The sequence below is a fragment of the Anarhichas minor genome, unplaced genomic scaffold (assembly GCF_050575085.1).
Source record: "Anarhichas minor isolate MPS153535 unplaced genomic scaffold, ASM5057508v1 ptg000040l, whole genome shotgun sequence".
In the NCBI taxonomy this organism is placed as follows: domain Eukaryota; kingdom Metazoa; phylum Chordata; class Actinopteri; order Perciformes; family Anarhichadidae; genus Anarhichas; species Anarhichas minor.
In genome coordinates, this window is record NW_027466486.1 from 16,291,918 (window position 1) to 16,307,353 (window position 15,436).

General features: G+C 41.7%; 1 protein-coding gene and 1 long non-coding RNA gene across 2 annotated transcripts; both read left to right on the forward strand.

Moving 5' to 3' along the window:
* The first annotated feature begins 3,499 nt into the window (after positions 1 to 3,499).
* LOC142968674 (uncharacterized) lies at positions 3,500 to 5,490 on the forward strand. Its single transcript, XR_012959060.1, has 3 exons — positions 3,500 to 3,649; positions 3,756 to 4,115; positions 4,447 to 5,490. It is a non-coding gene; the product is annotated as an uncharacterized LOC142968674 (long non-coding RNA).
* Positions 5,491 to 12,811: 7,321 nt separating this feature from the next.
* Positions 12,812 to 14,869, forward strand: LOC142968673 (transmembrane protein 151B-like). Its single transcript, XM_076108654.1, has 2 exons — positions 12,812 to 12,889; positions 13,460 to 14,869. Exons 1-2 carry the CDS (start codon positions 12,812 to 12,814, stop codon positions 14,867 to 14,869), a joined length of 1,488 nt encoding a protein of 495 aa, XP_075964769.1.
* Positions 14,870 to 15,436: the final 567 nt, after the last annotated feature.

The window sequence follows — 15,436 nt, forward strand, 5'->3', positions numbered from 1 at the left end:
GCTCAAATGCACATGTAGCGCAGACGGACACCAATTCCATACAGCACTAAACAACGAAAATAAACATTATTTTCGGTACAGTACACGCACATTAAATGTTCTCGAACATGAAGGATAACAGAATCTATAACTGTAGGATGGTCTTAAAATGCTAAACATTATTAGCCTTGCAGTTCTCTCCTGAACGCTTAGTCACTTGAAAAGAAGGATTTCACATGCTGCTTCGCTCTTCACGTCCCGCTAGCTTTCTCTGGAGTACAGTGCCTTCTAGTGGCTTTAGTGGCAACATCATTGTTCCCACTAGGTCAGTCACTTATAAAACTATTGCTGGAATAAACAAGTGTGCTCACTTTAAAACATATTGGCTGTGCATGAAAACAAAATACATAACACACATGTGACAACACATTGGTGGGCATCACACTCACAACATGTTATCTTTGTGCTAATCACTATATGGGCTTTGACAGGTTGCACGTTCCAGTCTGACACATTAAAGTGCTCGCTATTCCCACTCCAGCGACAGTGATGCCAACAAACACTCCTGCTTTCAGTAGACCTTTGGCACAGCGAAACCACCAACGTGTGGTCTGAGTCTCAGCAGCTGGAGCCGGCAAGACGCTCCCTTCAGACTTGACATCATTGTCATGCTGAGCCCCCTTTAGATGCTGCTCAAGTTCATTAATTTGGACCAACATGACATCATTGTGATGCTGAGCCCCCTTTAGATCCTGCTCAAGGTCATTGATTTTGACCGACTTGACATCATTGTCTTGCTTAGCCCACTTTAGATCCTGCTCAAGGTCATTAATTTGGGCCGACTTGATATCATTACGCCGCTCAAGGTCATTAATTTGGACCGACTTGATATCATTACGCCGCTCAAGGTCATTAATTTGGACCGACTTGATATCATTGTCATGCTGAGCCTCCTTTAGATCCTGCTCAAGGTCATTAATTTGGGCCGACTTGATATCATTACGCCGCTCAAGGTCATTAATTTGGGCCGACTTGATATCATTACGCCGCTCAAGGGCATTCATTTGGGCCGACTTGATATCATTACGCTGCTCAAGGTCATTAATTTGGGCCGACTTGACATTATTGTCATGCTGAGCCCACTTTAGATCGTGCTCAAGGTCATTAATTTGGACCGACTTGATATCATTATGCCGCTCAAGGTCATTCATTTGAACCGACTTGACATTATTGTCATGCTCAGCCCACTTTAGACGCTGCTCAAGGTCATTGATTTTGACCGACTTGACATCATTGTCTTGCTTAGCCCACTTTAGATCCTGCTCAAGGTCATTAATTTGGGCCGACTTGACATCATTGTCTTGCTGAGCCCACTTTAGATCCTGCTCAAGGTCATTCATTTGGGCCGACTTGATATGATTACGCCGCTCAAGGTCTTTAATTTGGACCGACTTGATATCATTACACCGCTCAAGGTCATTCATTTGGACCGACTTGATATCATTGTCATGCTGAGCCTCCTTTAGATCCTGCTCAAGGTCATTAATTTGGGCCGACTTGATATCATTACGCCGCTCAAGGTCATTCATTTGGGCCGACTTGATATCATTACGCTGCTCAAGGTCATTAATTTGGACCGACTTGATATCATTGTCATGCTGAGCCTCCTTTAGACGCTGCTCAAGGTCATTAATTTGGGCCGACTTGACATTATTGTCATGCTGAGCCCACTTTACATTGTGCTCAAGGTCATTCATTTGGACCGACTTGATATTATTACACCGCTCAAGGTCATTCATTTGGAACGAATTGACATTATTGTCATGCTACCTCCTTTAGATCCTGCTCAAGGTCATTCATTTGGACCGACTTGACATCAATGTCATACTTGGCTTCCTTTAGCTGCTGCTCAAGGTCATTAATTCGGACCAACATGACATAATTGTCCTGGTGATTCACCCTTTGACGTTCCCTACGTTCATTAATTTGTGCCTGATTCATATTTATCTTTCCTCCTTCCATTGTACTGGTGTCTCTTGAAAGTCCTCAATAACGGTCCTCAAAACTCACCTCTTCAAGAAGGCCTACCCTTAGCCTTCCACTTAGCACTTACTTAGATGCTTGTTTTAAGAAAGGAGATGCACTTATGACTTCTGGTGACTAGTTGTTCTCTTGAAAACCGATGTTGAATACACTTATTGTAAGTCGCTTTGGATAAAAGCGTCTGCTAAATGACAGTAATGTAATGTAACTGTTTGGATAAGTAAAGTCTGGGGTAGATATAGAGTTTCTCTGCCTTTGATCTGGACAAATTATTGTGCCTCTCATCTCTTTGTGACGTCATGCCGTTCTATAGCGTCTGTTTCTGAACTGACGTCATTCTATGCGCCAGCTGTGGCCGTCTGGAGACCGAATACGTCACCGCGGCTGCGACGAGGCTGTCCCATTTAGAAGACTCCTTCCAATGTATAAATACATGATGAAATAAATACAGAACTAATTAAATGCTGAAATAAATGCTGAAATGAATAAATGAAAGTTGACACCTTAACAGGACGTAAATAAATACATCTATTTCTACATTTCTGTATTCCTTTATGTATTTCTGTATTTCTGTGTCCGTATGTTAGTGAGGTAGGCGGTCCGAACCTCATTCTTAAGCAGGATTGGTCGAGTAGGGGAGCAAGACAGAAGCAACCGATTCCTAGCAAATCATCCCTGTGGACGACGTCAAAAAACTAGCTAGCAGCACTGATGGCTTCGACCAGGCGGCCGCTGACAGACCTGCTGCGGGATGTTTTCCATGCTAAATCCCTTGTGTAGACTAAATTACTATCGCCGGTGATGAGTGATTTATGTATTGATGCTGTGCGTCAGATCACATTCCTGTAAAGTGTGCGATGATATCGTTAGCCAACATGTTTCTTCTGCAACGTCCTTATTCTCCGATTATAGCTTATCCTCTTCACTTGATTCTAGCCGAGGTTTCAAGACCGTTTGGTCCATATATTGGAGGGAGAAGGAGGCGAATTGTTGCTGCGCCTGCACAACTTCATTCGTACACTCACTCTTTCTGTTGTATTGAGGACAAACCAATATGCCAGAGATAAACTTGCTGCTGCAGGACTAGGGGAAAAACGTCTTACATTCCAAGGTAAGTCAGGAATCATGATTGACACATATTTTTCTTGAATCAAGTTACCTTTCAAAAACATTAAACGTTATTATATTTCAAGTTAGATCGGTTGTTTGTATTATTATCTTCTATTTTCAGGTAGTCATACTGATCCAGATGACTTTAGATAATTTATTTTAGAGGCATATCAAAAACTCAGACAAGGGGGAGGATTTGAGTTGCTCAAAATCTCTGGAACAACACGAAGTCGCCAACTGATCATCATACCATGTCCCAATGAGGGTTACCATGTGAGACATTTGGAAGATCCACAAACACAGATTTGGAAGATCCACAAACACAGATTGGTCACGCTACAATTTTCATCCGACCACTCCAAAGAAACCTGAATCTGGAACCCTGTATCAGTTCACCCTACAGGGAAGTGAGACAACAAGGGCCAGCAACACAAACTACTGCGTGCCACCTCTCAGGGACATGTGGCTGCTCCTGAGATATTTGACCTGGATCCCACTGAGGAGAGAGGCTTCCCAGGTGTGTTACATCATTTAAACATTACATAATTTATTGCAATAAATTGTTGCTCTCTACATATCAATTCATCCAGTATAAATTGGAATAATTTAAAAACTCTTTTTAGATTGGAAAATTCTTTCAAATCCCAGTGAGGCAGCAAAGAGATTCAAAGAAGACATTTTAAGCCGGCAATGCAACTGGAAAATCATTCTATCTTACCATGGATCTTGGAGACAGTGCAGAGGACCTTTCTTTTTATAAGATGGCTAATGTTGAGTGGGCTTGCCCCTTGACATGCACACTCAAGGATAAATTGGTTACACACGCAAAACTAAAGATAAAAAATGATCATATATTCATTTAACTGATGTCTGTACTGTGTATTTTGCTTTTTCAGGAGATCCAGCAATTGGTGATGACGTGAGTCGCCATTTCTTTGCAAGCATCATGTCCAAACTTCAGTATGGTTTTGAGATGAATTTTGGTAAGTGAATATTCACTTTGGCTGATGGCTGGTTGTCAGCTATCGGGCTCTGTGTTTGGTTTGTTCCAGGCAACAGACATGCATGGCAACAGGCATGACAACAGATCTGTCTCTACTTACCCAGAGAATACCTAAAACCTTAAAAACCTTAAAAAACAAACAAATGTGACGCAGCTGCTGTGGTCCTGTAGGTTTCTACAGGATCACTCAAAGTATTCAGTGGCTGATTGATATTTCCTTACTAATTCTGTATGAACGTTTGAATATCTATGTCCTTTACATTCTGCACTATCAATGTTCTTTCACTTTTCTCTTTTAATTGATGTACCAGGAGGAACTCTTCTTTTTGAGGGGGGACAAGATCATCTGATTCCCTCCACTTGGCATTACCTTTTGGAGAGTGACTTTTTTGTTTTTGCTGGCCCAATGATTGGTCATTCATTCCTCCATAGTGGGCCATGCCTTGGAGGACTCAGCCCAGCTATCCTGCATGTGCTCTTTGGTGGATCCCCAGAAGAAGCCATAATAGATGTTAAGGACTGTGCTGACCTTGACATCCGTGAGACAATCAAAGTGGTGAAATACATTTTTCCTGTAAGATTTTAATGATAAAAATTCGGGGCAAGGACAATAAAAGTAATACCTGATGTCAGAAATTTTTCTCAGATATTTATAATACCACAATCACATAATTTACTAATTTAAACCAGTAGGGGGTGCTGAAGCAATATTAAAACCATAAACATAAGTACATTTCTTTAAAACATGTAATTATAGTGACGGATGTCATCATGTAAAATGTGTTTTTAGAGCAAACACAGTTTTAACAGGTTCCCAACATGCTGTTTAAAAGGGATACAAAATGACATTATTTGGGATGTGGTTTGAGACCAGTGGGTGTTGTCAACCACGTGATTGATAGTTATTGACGAGTTGTCCTCTCCCTATTTGTTGTATCAAATCTGAATATTATGCAAGTCTTGAGAAATCAGGAATTCTAATCTATTCTAATTCTAATTGTCATTATTAGCTGGAGGGTACAGCAGATTTGTCATCTGAAGAAAATAACCTAATTAATGAGTTGGCACTGTTCTGGGATTTGCTGCAGTCACATCTGACAACAGAAGATGGCTGCTGGACAAACTGCTCCTCCATGCTGACAAACTGCTCCTCCTCGCTGTCACGCCAACTTATATTGAGAGGGGAAAAAATGAAAACATTCTAGAGTCACACTTTCTGTAACTCAATGGTAATAAAACTGAAGTCATTTTATTTGGACCACAGCATTTGACCAACATTATATCTTCTCATCTCGGCCCTTTGACCTCTTCTGTTAAACCATTCAAATCAGGATTTAAGTGTGACAATTAAATCAATGAGGTAGGTAAATTAGGCTTAATGTTTGATAAGAATAAACCAAACATCTTTATTTTTTCAATTGTCATTATTTATTGCCTCGTGATCAACACATGCTCACTCTTCCATGTAGGTATGTTTAGTTCTTAAATGACACAAAGATAACAAGTAAATACATGATGTATACAACTAATGTAAATTAACCATAAACATGAAATATCAGATGAAATAATCAGCATTAAATACATCTGTATCAATAACCTAATTGACAAAAGTACAGGTAAATATAACAAAATCTATGGTTTAAATACACTTATACTGCCATCTAGTGGTAGAACGGGTGAACACTTACTTTGCGTGTCCTACACTCTGCGTTCACTAAATCAACACAATACAGTGGACAAACAAATATCAGTGCCAACAGCAACATTTATGTGAACACAAAAATGACTTTGATTAAACTATATCACGAACTGTATTGCATCAAACAATGCACAGATTCATCGAACAGTTGATTCTTGCTGTGTACATGGATAAATGAAATTAAATCGCTACTACTGCTGCTAACACACTCCCATCGGCCCAGGATTATTTATTTATATTCATTAATGTATTTTCTTCTAATGTTACCCTGGTATGTGCTTGCATCACAGACTATATAATGCTAACTTAAGCATTTCTTGCATACGGTCATTATATTGCCTTCACTTTTATTTTGAAATATTCTTATTTCCGGGTTACATGTTGTGCTCTGCGTCTCGTTTTAAAGGAAAAAAAACAAAAAAGGAACAAAATTCGGCTCGTTTTTGACTTTGGTTCTGTGGTTTTTCCGTTTTTGAATTCACAACCAAAAACGGAAATACGACCTCCCATTTCCGTTTTTGGTTTGAAACGAGAATACCATGGTATTTCCGTATTTTGGTTTTTCCGAATTAACGGTAAAACAGATGACTAAAACATACACGGACCATGCATGTATGTCTTCTGGACAACCTCCACATGATGGCAGTATTGTAACTTCATTCACTTTTTATTCACTGATATATTTTTGCCAACAGATGGCACCACAGTCTCACTTGCAGTACTACAAGTAAGACGCCCTCTTTTCTTCTTCCAAACACAATCATCCCATCTCCCCAATTAAGCAAGACAACACTGTGCGGGGTGAAACTGTAACATTAACTCAGACTGCAGACTGTGTTGAAAGTAAGACAGTATTGTTCTCAGCCGTGACCTCATTTTACACGTTTAGTCTGTTGCTCATTATCAGTCGGTGGGATAAGTCTGGGAGCAGGAAGGGTGGGAGAGTCTTCCTCTCGCTTTACTGTCAAACGTCTGTGTGTGATCATAACAATCCAACTGAGAGCTGGACTGAGATTTCTATCCAGTAGATATCATGCAAATTGAACACTGATATGAGACAGCGTCTCCCCCCTGAACCAAATGTATTGACAAAACTTTCAGTTTAACTGATGTGGTGTTATATTATGAGTTATGAAAATACTATAAGGTCACTAATGACTGTTGCTAATTGCAACAGCTTAGTACCACAGTCACATTTATATCATAATAATACAATCAGTAATAGCTGAATACTTGAAATGCTAAATTATAGTTCATAGGAGGGATAATACAGCATTCATTTTACTGAATACAGAACAGCTACAAACAATGCAGGCTTATAATTATTTATTTTCTTACTTTGTATGCATTAAGTATGAATTTATCAGAAATCAATTCAATGTACCCTCTTGGTGACTGTTAATGAATTTTACATTCAATCAAATGACACAACTGTGGAGCTCTAAAACAGATAGAAACTGTGCCAACTGTGTGATTTATAATAACTATGATTTCATACACTGGTGCTGTGCATAGTTAGCTTGTTAGCACAACCAGTAGGAGCATCTAGAGATGCTATAGATTACGCCTGCTTAATTTAGCTTGTCAAAGTTAATTCTGTGATACAGAATGTCGTGTGCCGCATGTAAACTAAAGCTTTCCTCAACTTTAGTGAACGGACAAATGCAAAAGAGCCACAGTTATTAATAAAAGAAGCAGTTGCAGCCTTAAAACATTCCTCTTTTCAGCCACGACAGCTGGATTTTGTATCACCTCCGGACAGGAAAGGAAGCGAACTACACAACATTGTTGTCAAATCGTGAACAAATATATATATATATATATATATATACATTTTTTTTTCTGATAATGACGAAGAGAAATTGTTTGGAAATGTTCTCTAAAACGTCACCTAACACGTTGAAATAAATTATGTTGAATACTACAACTAAAAATCCGAAATGTCCCACATGGGGAAGGAGATACTATTTGCTCACTTCCTCTTCAGTGCAGCTATTCACAATCGCCACTAGGGGGTGCTAAACGCCATACAAAATAAACCAATAAACTGACTCCAGTACAGTGACTCAGATCAGACGGTTCATCACCTGTATGGAGAATGAAATGACCCCAACTTCTACTACTCTGGAGTCCAGGAATTCAATTAAACACCGTGCAACATTTTAAATTAAACTAACTGGTGGTCAAATTCATAGCTGCTAAACATCAGTATCCATTATTACAAAATGGAAAGAATATGACACCAAAACAAACCTTAAAGAGAGGACTAAAGCCAGAGGACCAGCCAATTAGAGAGGCAATAAAGAGTCCAAAGATGACCGTTAAAGAGCTGGAAAAGTCCACAGGGAGGATTTGAGTTTCTGTCCACGGGAGCACTTTCAGCCGTTCGGTTTATTTGATTGTTGTAAAAAGATAGAAAAGCTACAGAGCGCTGAAATTAGCATATGCAGCTAGTGACATATATATATATATACGATATATATATATATATATATTCATATATATATATAGTGTAACGGACTGAGTGACATATAATGTTAACCTGTTATATTAGGTGTTATGGTGTTTACAGAAAGTGTTCTAAGATGTTATCTAAGATTGGTTCTTGAATTTACGGAGGTCAGTGAAGGCCTCATGCCTTGTGGGATGTTGTTGTTTTGTGCTGGTAACTGGGAGAGTTAGTCTATGACCGGGAGCAGATGGTTAAGGATGTTAGAGAACGTTAACAGTGTTGACTGTTTGTTTGGCGTAGGCTACGGCCCACAGTAGCCTGTGTACTGTCCGCAAATAAAGGACCACAAGTAAAATAACGTCTCGTAGCTTTCCTGACCAAGGGTCGTTACAATATGAATTACAAATAGTCAGAGATAGCTAACTAACAAGGTAATTAAACCAATAACAATGATAAACAATCAAAACACTGACTCAGCTAATAGAGACCTATTTACTGTCCGATGACTTACAAGCAAAAAATTGCTTTCTGGCAATATTTGTATTCCATTATAATAAATAAATAAATATGTAAAGGTTATCTGTAGTGCTTTAAGGGTACGTGTTGAAAGTAAAAGACAGGCCTGTCTGCTGTCTGAAAACTAACCTTGATCAATTATTGAACATATGGTAATATCAATTTACTGTTTGCCTGTTTTAGCTGTTACCATGACAGACGCTCATGTATTATTAACCATTTGGGTGTCTAGTTTTCGTACCCGGGGTATTTTCAGCTCATTCTGACACGTCAATGGGGATATTATTGTTTGATAATTGCAGACCATATGGCTTATAGGCTAAAAGAGCGAGTCTGGCTTTTCTGAATGGGACCTGAAACAATGTAAGACACTTTTGTATTTCAATGGAGGGGCCAGAATTGAACCGGGAAAAAGAAAATGCTGTGAAAACAGTTAGGTTTAGAGTCGCATCTGCCAACAGCGGCCGGGTCTTGGCGGAGGTGTTCAAGGATGAAGCGGCCTGGTGCGGCTCAGCGTCGGACTCGGTGGACTCGGACTGCGCTAGCAGCCCAGAGGCGGAGCAGGGGAGCTCGCCTCCTGCCGACAGCGAGGCCAACAGCCACCTGAACGGCCTGGCGGTGGAAACTACCGTAGACGCGAACGGCTGCGAACCCGATGACCTGCTCCTGTACGCCAGTGCCAAGAGAGAGATGCTCTTCAGCAACAAACGGATCAACATCTGCAGCAAGAACGGGACCATACGAGGAGTGAGGAACAAAGTGAGCGCAGGCCAAGAGCTTTTTAACAACCTCTCCAGCATGTACTCCGTAAGTAGCCCTGGCCAACAGGTGGAACACCTGCTGCAGGTTTTTTGTTGTCACTGCAGATGGATTCTGCTGTGATCAGATTGTTTTAAAGCAGTTCAAGGCTGTTTCTTTATTGCACGTGGTTATCGAAGGATTGAAGATAGTCAAAAACGCTATCTCTATCAAGAGTGTAAAATTGGTGAGGTTCTTGTTCAGTCATAACCTGTGTTCTGTTTCCCTTTAAGGGTTCCCTCCGTCATCAGAAAAGGAGACCCTGGGAAAAGCAGTAAAACAGTTTGGAAGTTAACACCATGTGGTCAACAGGAAGAAAGAGCTCATGTGGCTGAAGATTGTCTTTCAGTTTGGTCTCCACCAGGACTCTTTGCTTAATTCAAGTATATAAAAAAACAAACTTCAGTGTCTTCTTTTATGGCCACATAAAGCTTTACGGTCCAGTTCTTTGATTCAGATTCATCTCCCTGATAAGGATAAAATAATAATAATAGTGCAGTCTTTCACTTTAATTTATTTGTATTTTGTTTTACAGTCATACAATTATAATAATTTGAAACCGCCCATGTGACCCATTTCCAAATGTATACACTATAAAGTACACACTATAGGCAAGTAACCTGTCACTTAAACTAAACAAACTAGCTAAATAATATGTGCATTTGACCCTCTGAGGCTGTGAACCCCTTTGAATGGGTTTCTGAAAAAGATTTTTGTATTTTTTTAAGATGTGCGTATAATTGTGACCCAGAATTTCATATGATTTTGATACATGGTGGAGTGTCTTTCATGGCATATTGAACATGAACATGCATGTTTTTCTAAGTATTTTGTAATGTTGGTAAATTTGGTGTGCTTCAGATTATTTCTTATCTATAATTCCACTGGATTGTATAAACCTGCATTTGTTTTAAGAGGTTGATATGTTCGTCTTTCTCATTGCTCCGTTTTCATGTTGGTTTCAGCAAGTTGATAAACAATTGATCTTTTTATCATTATCAATTTTTCTGCCAATTGTTTCCTCGGTTAATTGATTCATGGTTTGGCCTATGACAGGTCAGAGAATAGTGAAACATATTGATCACAATTCCTTAAAGGTCAAGGTAATATCTTTAAATGTCTTTTGTCCAACCAACAGTCCAAACCCCAAAGATATTCCATTTACCATCATACAAGAGAATGGAAAGCAAATCCTAATTTTGAAGCTGGTACTAATGTATGATCATTTTTGCTAGAAAAAAATACATCATAGATTATCAAAACAGCTGTCGTTTAATTTACTGTTGATCAACTGAGTTTCAGCTCTACTTTTGCTGATGTGTACTTCTGACTTCAGTGACTTTGAATGCAGGACCATTACCTGTATTCGAGTATTTTTACATTGTGGTATTATTTTTTGTATTCAAGTAAAGGATCTGAGTACCTCTTCCACCACTGCACATCACTAAACTACAATATATTCCTGTCCTTGCATCTAAAATCATACAGACATATTAAGAGTACAAAGACGATCAATGACTAATGAATGACTTGATTCATTTGGATGTATTTAAGTTCCCACCAGATCAGAGTATTATAATGTCCCTGATTGTATAATGTGATTTTTGTATTACAGCCTCGTCGATTTATAATAGCATTACTCGTGGTTACTTTATTTTGTCAGGTTTAACAAGGACAATCCACCCCAAGAATATCATCCAGCTAATTATTATTTTCTGTAATATTCAAGCCACTCCTTGGACCTTGTTTTCATTGGGATTTATATGTTGGAATTTTCTGATTAACATCCCATCAAGGGGGCGTAGGTTTGGTCTCAGCATTGGTAGGGACACTGCCAGTCCCCCCCCCCCCCCGCCATCTAAAAAAGTCTTAGTTGATATCAGGGGTATTTCTAGGATTCACAGAAAGGGGGGCTTAGCCCCAAGGAGAGTTGCATGTTTGCGCGAATGTCTGTCTTCATGACAGTCAGAGCATGTGAATGCAGCTCTACTGTTCATCAATATAATGCTGTAACTCCGAGGTAATTATGGTTACCCAGCGATCAAAGAATAAAGACACTTTACCCACAATTTAGGTGTATTTTCCCTTTAACTCACGAGATGCAGGTAGCATGTTTTATACTTAATGTGAATATAATTCATACTTTGTTGGCATCTTATTCTGAAAACCGGATGTCCGTCTGAAGAAACCGGATGTTGTCTTAAAAATGTTGTCTATCTTTCAAAGTCCTTCGTTCGCTCCCGATCTGTGTCGTTTGAATGCGTTTATCGTGACTTTCAGCATATAGGTGCACTAAAGTGTAAGTGTCTGCTGAGTTGACCACGGAGATCTGAGTGTCTGCTTATTTTTTCTAACAGGCAATTGAAATTAACAAAATATTGGTGGGGACAATTGTGTCTTTCCCAAACTTTGGTCCCTATGGACCCTATGCAAACCTACGCCCTTGCATCCCATAAGCTTCACATTCAAAACAAAATCAATTTGCACGCATTATCATAAAGGAAAAAGTCAAAGAGCAAGCCTCGATAAATCACTGACAATGCCGTCTCCAAAAGTGATCACGTGATCAACACTTCAACAAGTCTCGATGCTCTGATCTCCATCTTAGCAAAATAAAACATCGTCTCCTGTATATCTGCACGGACACCTTCGCTTTCTCATCATAACTGGAACTGCACACTTTCCCTTTAACGGGCAGATCGATGCAACATCTCCCCGCACACCTGCCTGCCTCAGTCAGCACCACGGACAGCTCCCTGCAGATCGCTAACACAGCCCCCCTGACAGAGGCGACGCTGCGGGCCCCCAGGGGCAGGGCATAGTTTTTTCATTTTGTAACGACTACCAGCTAATACAGCCTCATCTACGATCATGTTACTGCGGCACTGACAGCTAAACAGTAGAGGGCAGGATGCGGGCTTTACTATAACCACCCACCCCCCCCCGTTTTGTACTTTTTCACCGGAAAGATCCCTTTATTTTGGGGGCTTCAACCGATCAACATGCCTCCGTCGACTCGTCTCGTGTTGCTTTTTCTCAGGGTGGAGCGGCTCTAAATGGAAACAGATGTAAATCGCGCCCGACAAGTACAGCTCGTCTTGGATAAGGGGGGGGGGGGGGGTCTCTCTGCAGAAGAAGGTGGTGAAATCTCTTTCCTCTTCCTTCTTCCACGCCCTGTATCATTTGTTATTATCGAGAACCGCCCGGCACCATGTCCCCTCCTGCATCGGCTGCGACAGCGAGTGAAAGCAGTGCGACCACCGTTTTCGAGGAGGACACCAGGGAGGAGGTATGGGCTTTTTATTTCCATCATGTGAGCGAACGCCTTCTTGTGTTTTGTTCTGCTTGTTCGATCTTGGCGCAGGGCTATAATTAATGGATCCATGTGAACGGGGGCGCAGAACGTAACACACTGCAGGTGAATTAATTGCCAGGGATTTGGTCCCACACGTGATAGTTTGACGGGAGATATTTCTATAATAGTAGCCTACAGTAATTATGATTGGGCACGTGTTTGGTCTTTACCTTAGTCTTTCATCTCCTATACTATCTGCTGTATATTGGGCCAGCACCTCCGGCACTTATGGCATGACATGTCCGGAGAGCTGAAAAAACTTTCTTGTTATCCACTGTGTTCACAAAGGGAATTTCTAATGTAAGGATGTTAGTACTGTGGTTTCACTCCTCGCTCACTAAATGTTAGCCCAAGTCTTTCAAAAATCCATATCTCTGCTTATGTTGCAGCAATCAATCCGCAGTGATGTACTCTGCAACAAGCAAAATTAGGGTTGATGACATAACATTTTTTAAATGTATTTATCACTTCCTCTTTTGTTTCGTCTGTGCTTTGACTCAACAGCAAAGACCCCTGAAGCAATCTCTGAGCAAGTCGCTATGCCGGGAGAGTTTTTGGAAATGCCTGCTCCTGTCCGTTCTCATGTACGGCTGCATTGGAGCAATGGTCTGGTGCCATGTCACCAAGGTGACCCGCCTCACCTTTGACAGTGCCTTCAAAGGGAAATCCATGATGTACCATGACAGTCCCTGCTCTGACGGCTACATCTACATCCCCTTGGCCCTACTGGGCATGCTCTACTTGGTCTACCTCGTGGAGTGCTGGCACTGTCACGTGAAGAACGAGCTACAGCACAAAGTGGACGTGGAGGGCATCTACGAGCGCATCGAAAGGATGCAGCAGGCCAAACCCTGCATCTGGTGGAAGGCCATCAGCTACCACTACGTTCGCCGAACGCGACAGGTGACGCGCTACCGCAACGGAGACGCTTACACGAGCACCCAGGTGTACCACGAACGTGTCAACACCCACGTAGCAGAGGCTGAATTTGACTACGGTCACTGTGGCGTCAAAGATGTGTCAAAGCAGCTGCTGGGCCTGGAGAAGTCCGCTCTCACTAAGATGCGGTTCACCAAGTGCTTCAGTTTTGCCAACGTAGAGTCCGAGAATTCCTACCTTACGCAACGAGCGAGGTTTTTCACTGACAATGAGGGCCTTGATGACTACATGGAGGCCAGGGAGGGCATGCACCTGAAGAACATTGACCTGAAGGAGTACGTCATGGTGCTGTCCGACCCAGAGCGCCACCCCTGGTATCTGTCCCACTATGTCTTCTGGTTTGCCTCATTCCTCACTTTCTCCTGGCCTCTTAGAGTTTTCGCCGAGTATCACACTGCATACGTCCACTACCGTGTCGAGAAGCTCTTTGGGCACGATTACCTCCCTGTGACCCCGTGCGATGATCGGCCATATTGGCGCCGCATCCCTCGCGTTAACACCATTGACAGCACGGAACTGGAATGGCACATTCGGTCCAACCAGCAACTGGTGCCCAGTTACTCAGAAGCTGGTCTGATGGACCTGGCCCAGTGCCCGTCCAGCTTCAGCGGGATCCGTCAGAACTGCGAGCGCTGCCACAGAGCCGTCAGCTGCTCCTCTGTGTTCTCCAGGAGCGCCCTCAGCGTCTGCACCGGTGCCAGCTCCCGCATCCCCTTCAGCGGCAGCCGCTTCTCCTTGGCGCGGCGCTACGGCTCCCAGCGCAGCTGCTTCTGGCGGAGTGGCAGCTTGGATGACCAGGAGAGTCCCAGCGAGAACACCCGCTGTCTATCAGAGCGCCTCACCACAGACGATGAGGGACCCCCGGACTATGACGACGCACTCTGCTACCCAGTGCTCATTGTCCACTGCAGTGAGAATTGCCACAACCACAGGTCTTTCCACAGAAATGGCTCCTGCGTGGAGACTTCCTTATGACTATGCAGACAAAACACAGTGGCATTTCTGTAGCATTCAAACACTTTGGACACCAGAGCGTGTAAACAAGTCTTAATGTGAGATACACCAATTCATGCTGTATTGTCATACTATCCCAAACAAATGCCTGAATCCTGAATGTGCGAATCACCAAAGCAATAACATAAATGAGAACAAAGCAATGGTGGTATGTAAACCTACTAGGATACACACTTGTGGAAAAATGACATCTGCCTGGCTTCCAATGACAAGCACGCAGACAAAGACTGTTACACTGTACATCATTGCCATAGCTTTTAAGGTCTCACATGCGGCGTACATATGAAACCGAAGCTGCAGTTACCTCACAAGACCTTTTTTTTTGAGGCCACGGACGAGATGGGCAGGTTTAAACATGTCCTTCCTTCAGTAAAATCTCAGTCACACAAACACATCAGATAATTACAGCAATAACTGTGAAAATAAATACCGTCTGAAACTTAAAAAGGAGGAATGTCGATGAAATATGTTGGGCTAATCCACGTCACAAAGACACATTGGTCAACATGGAAACCTCCGATTCAAAAG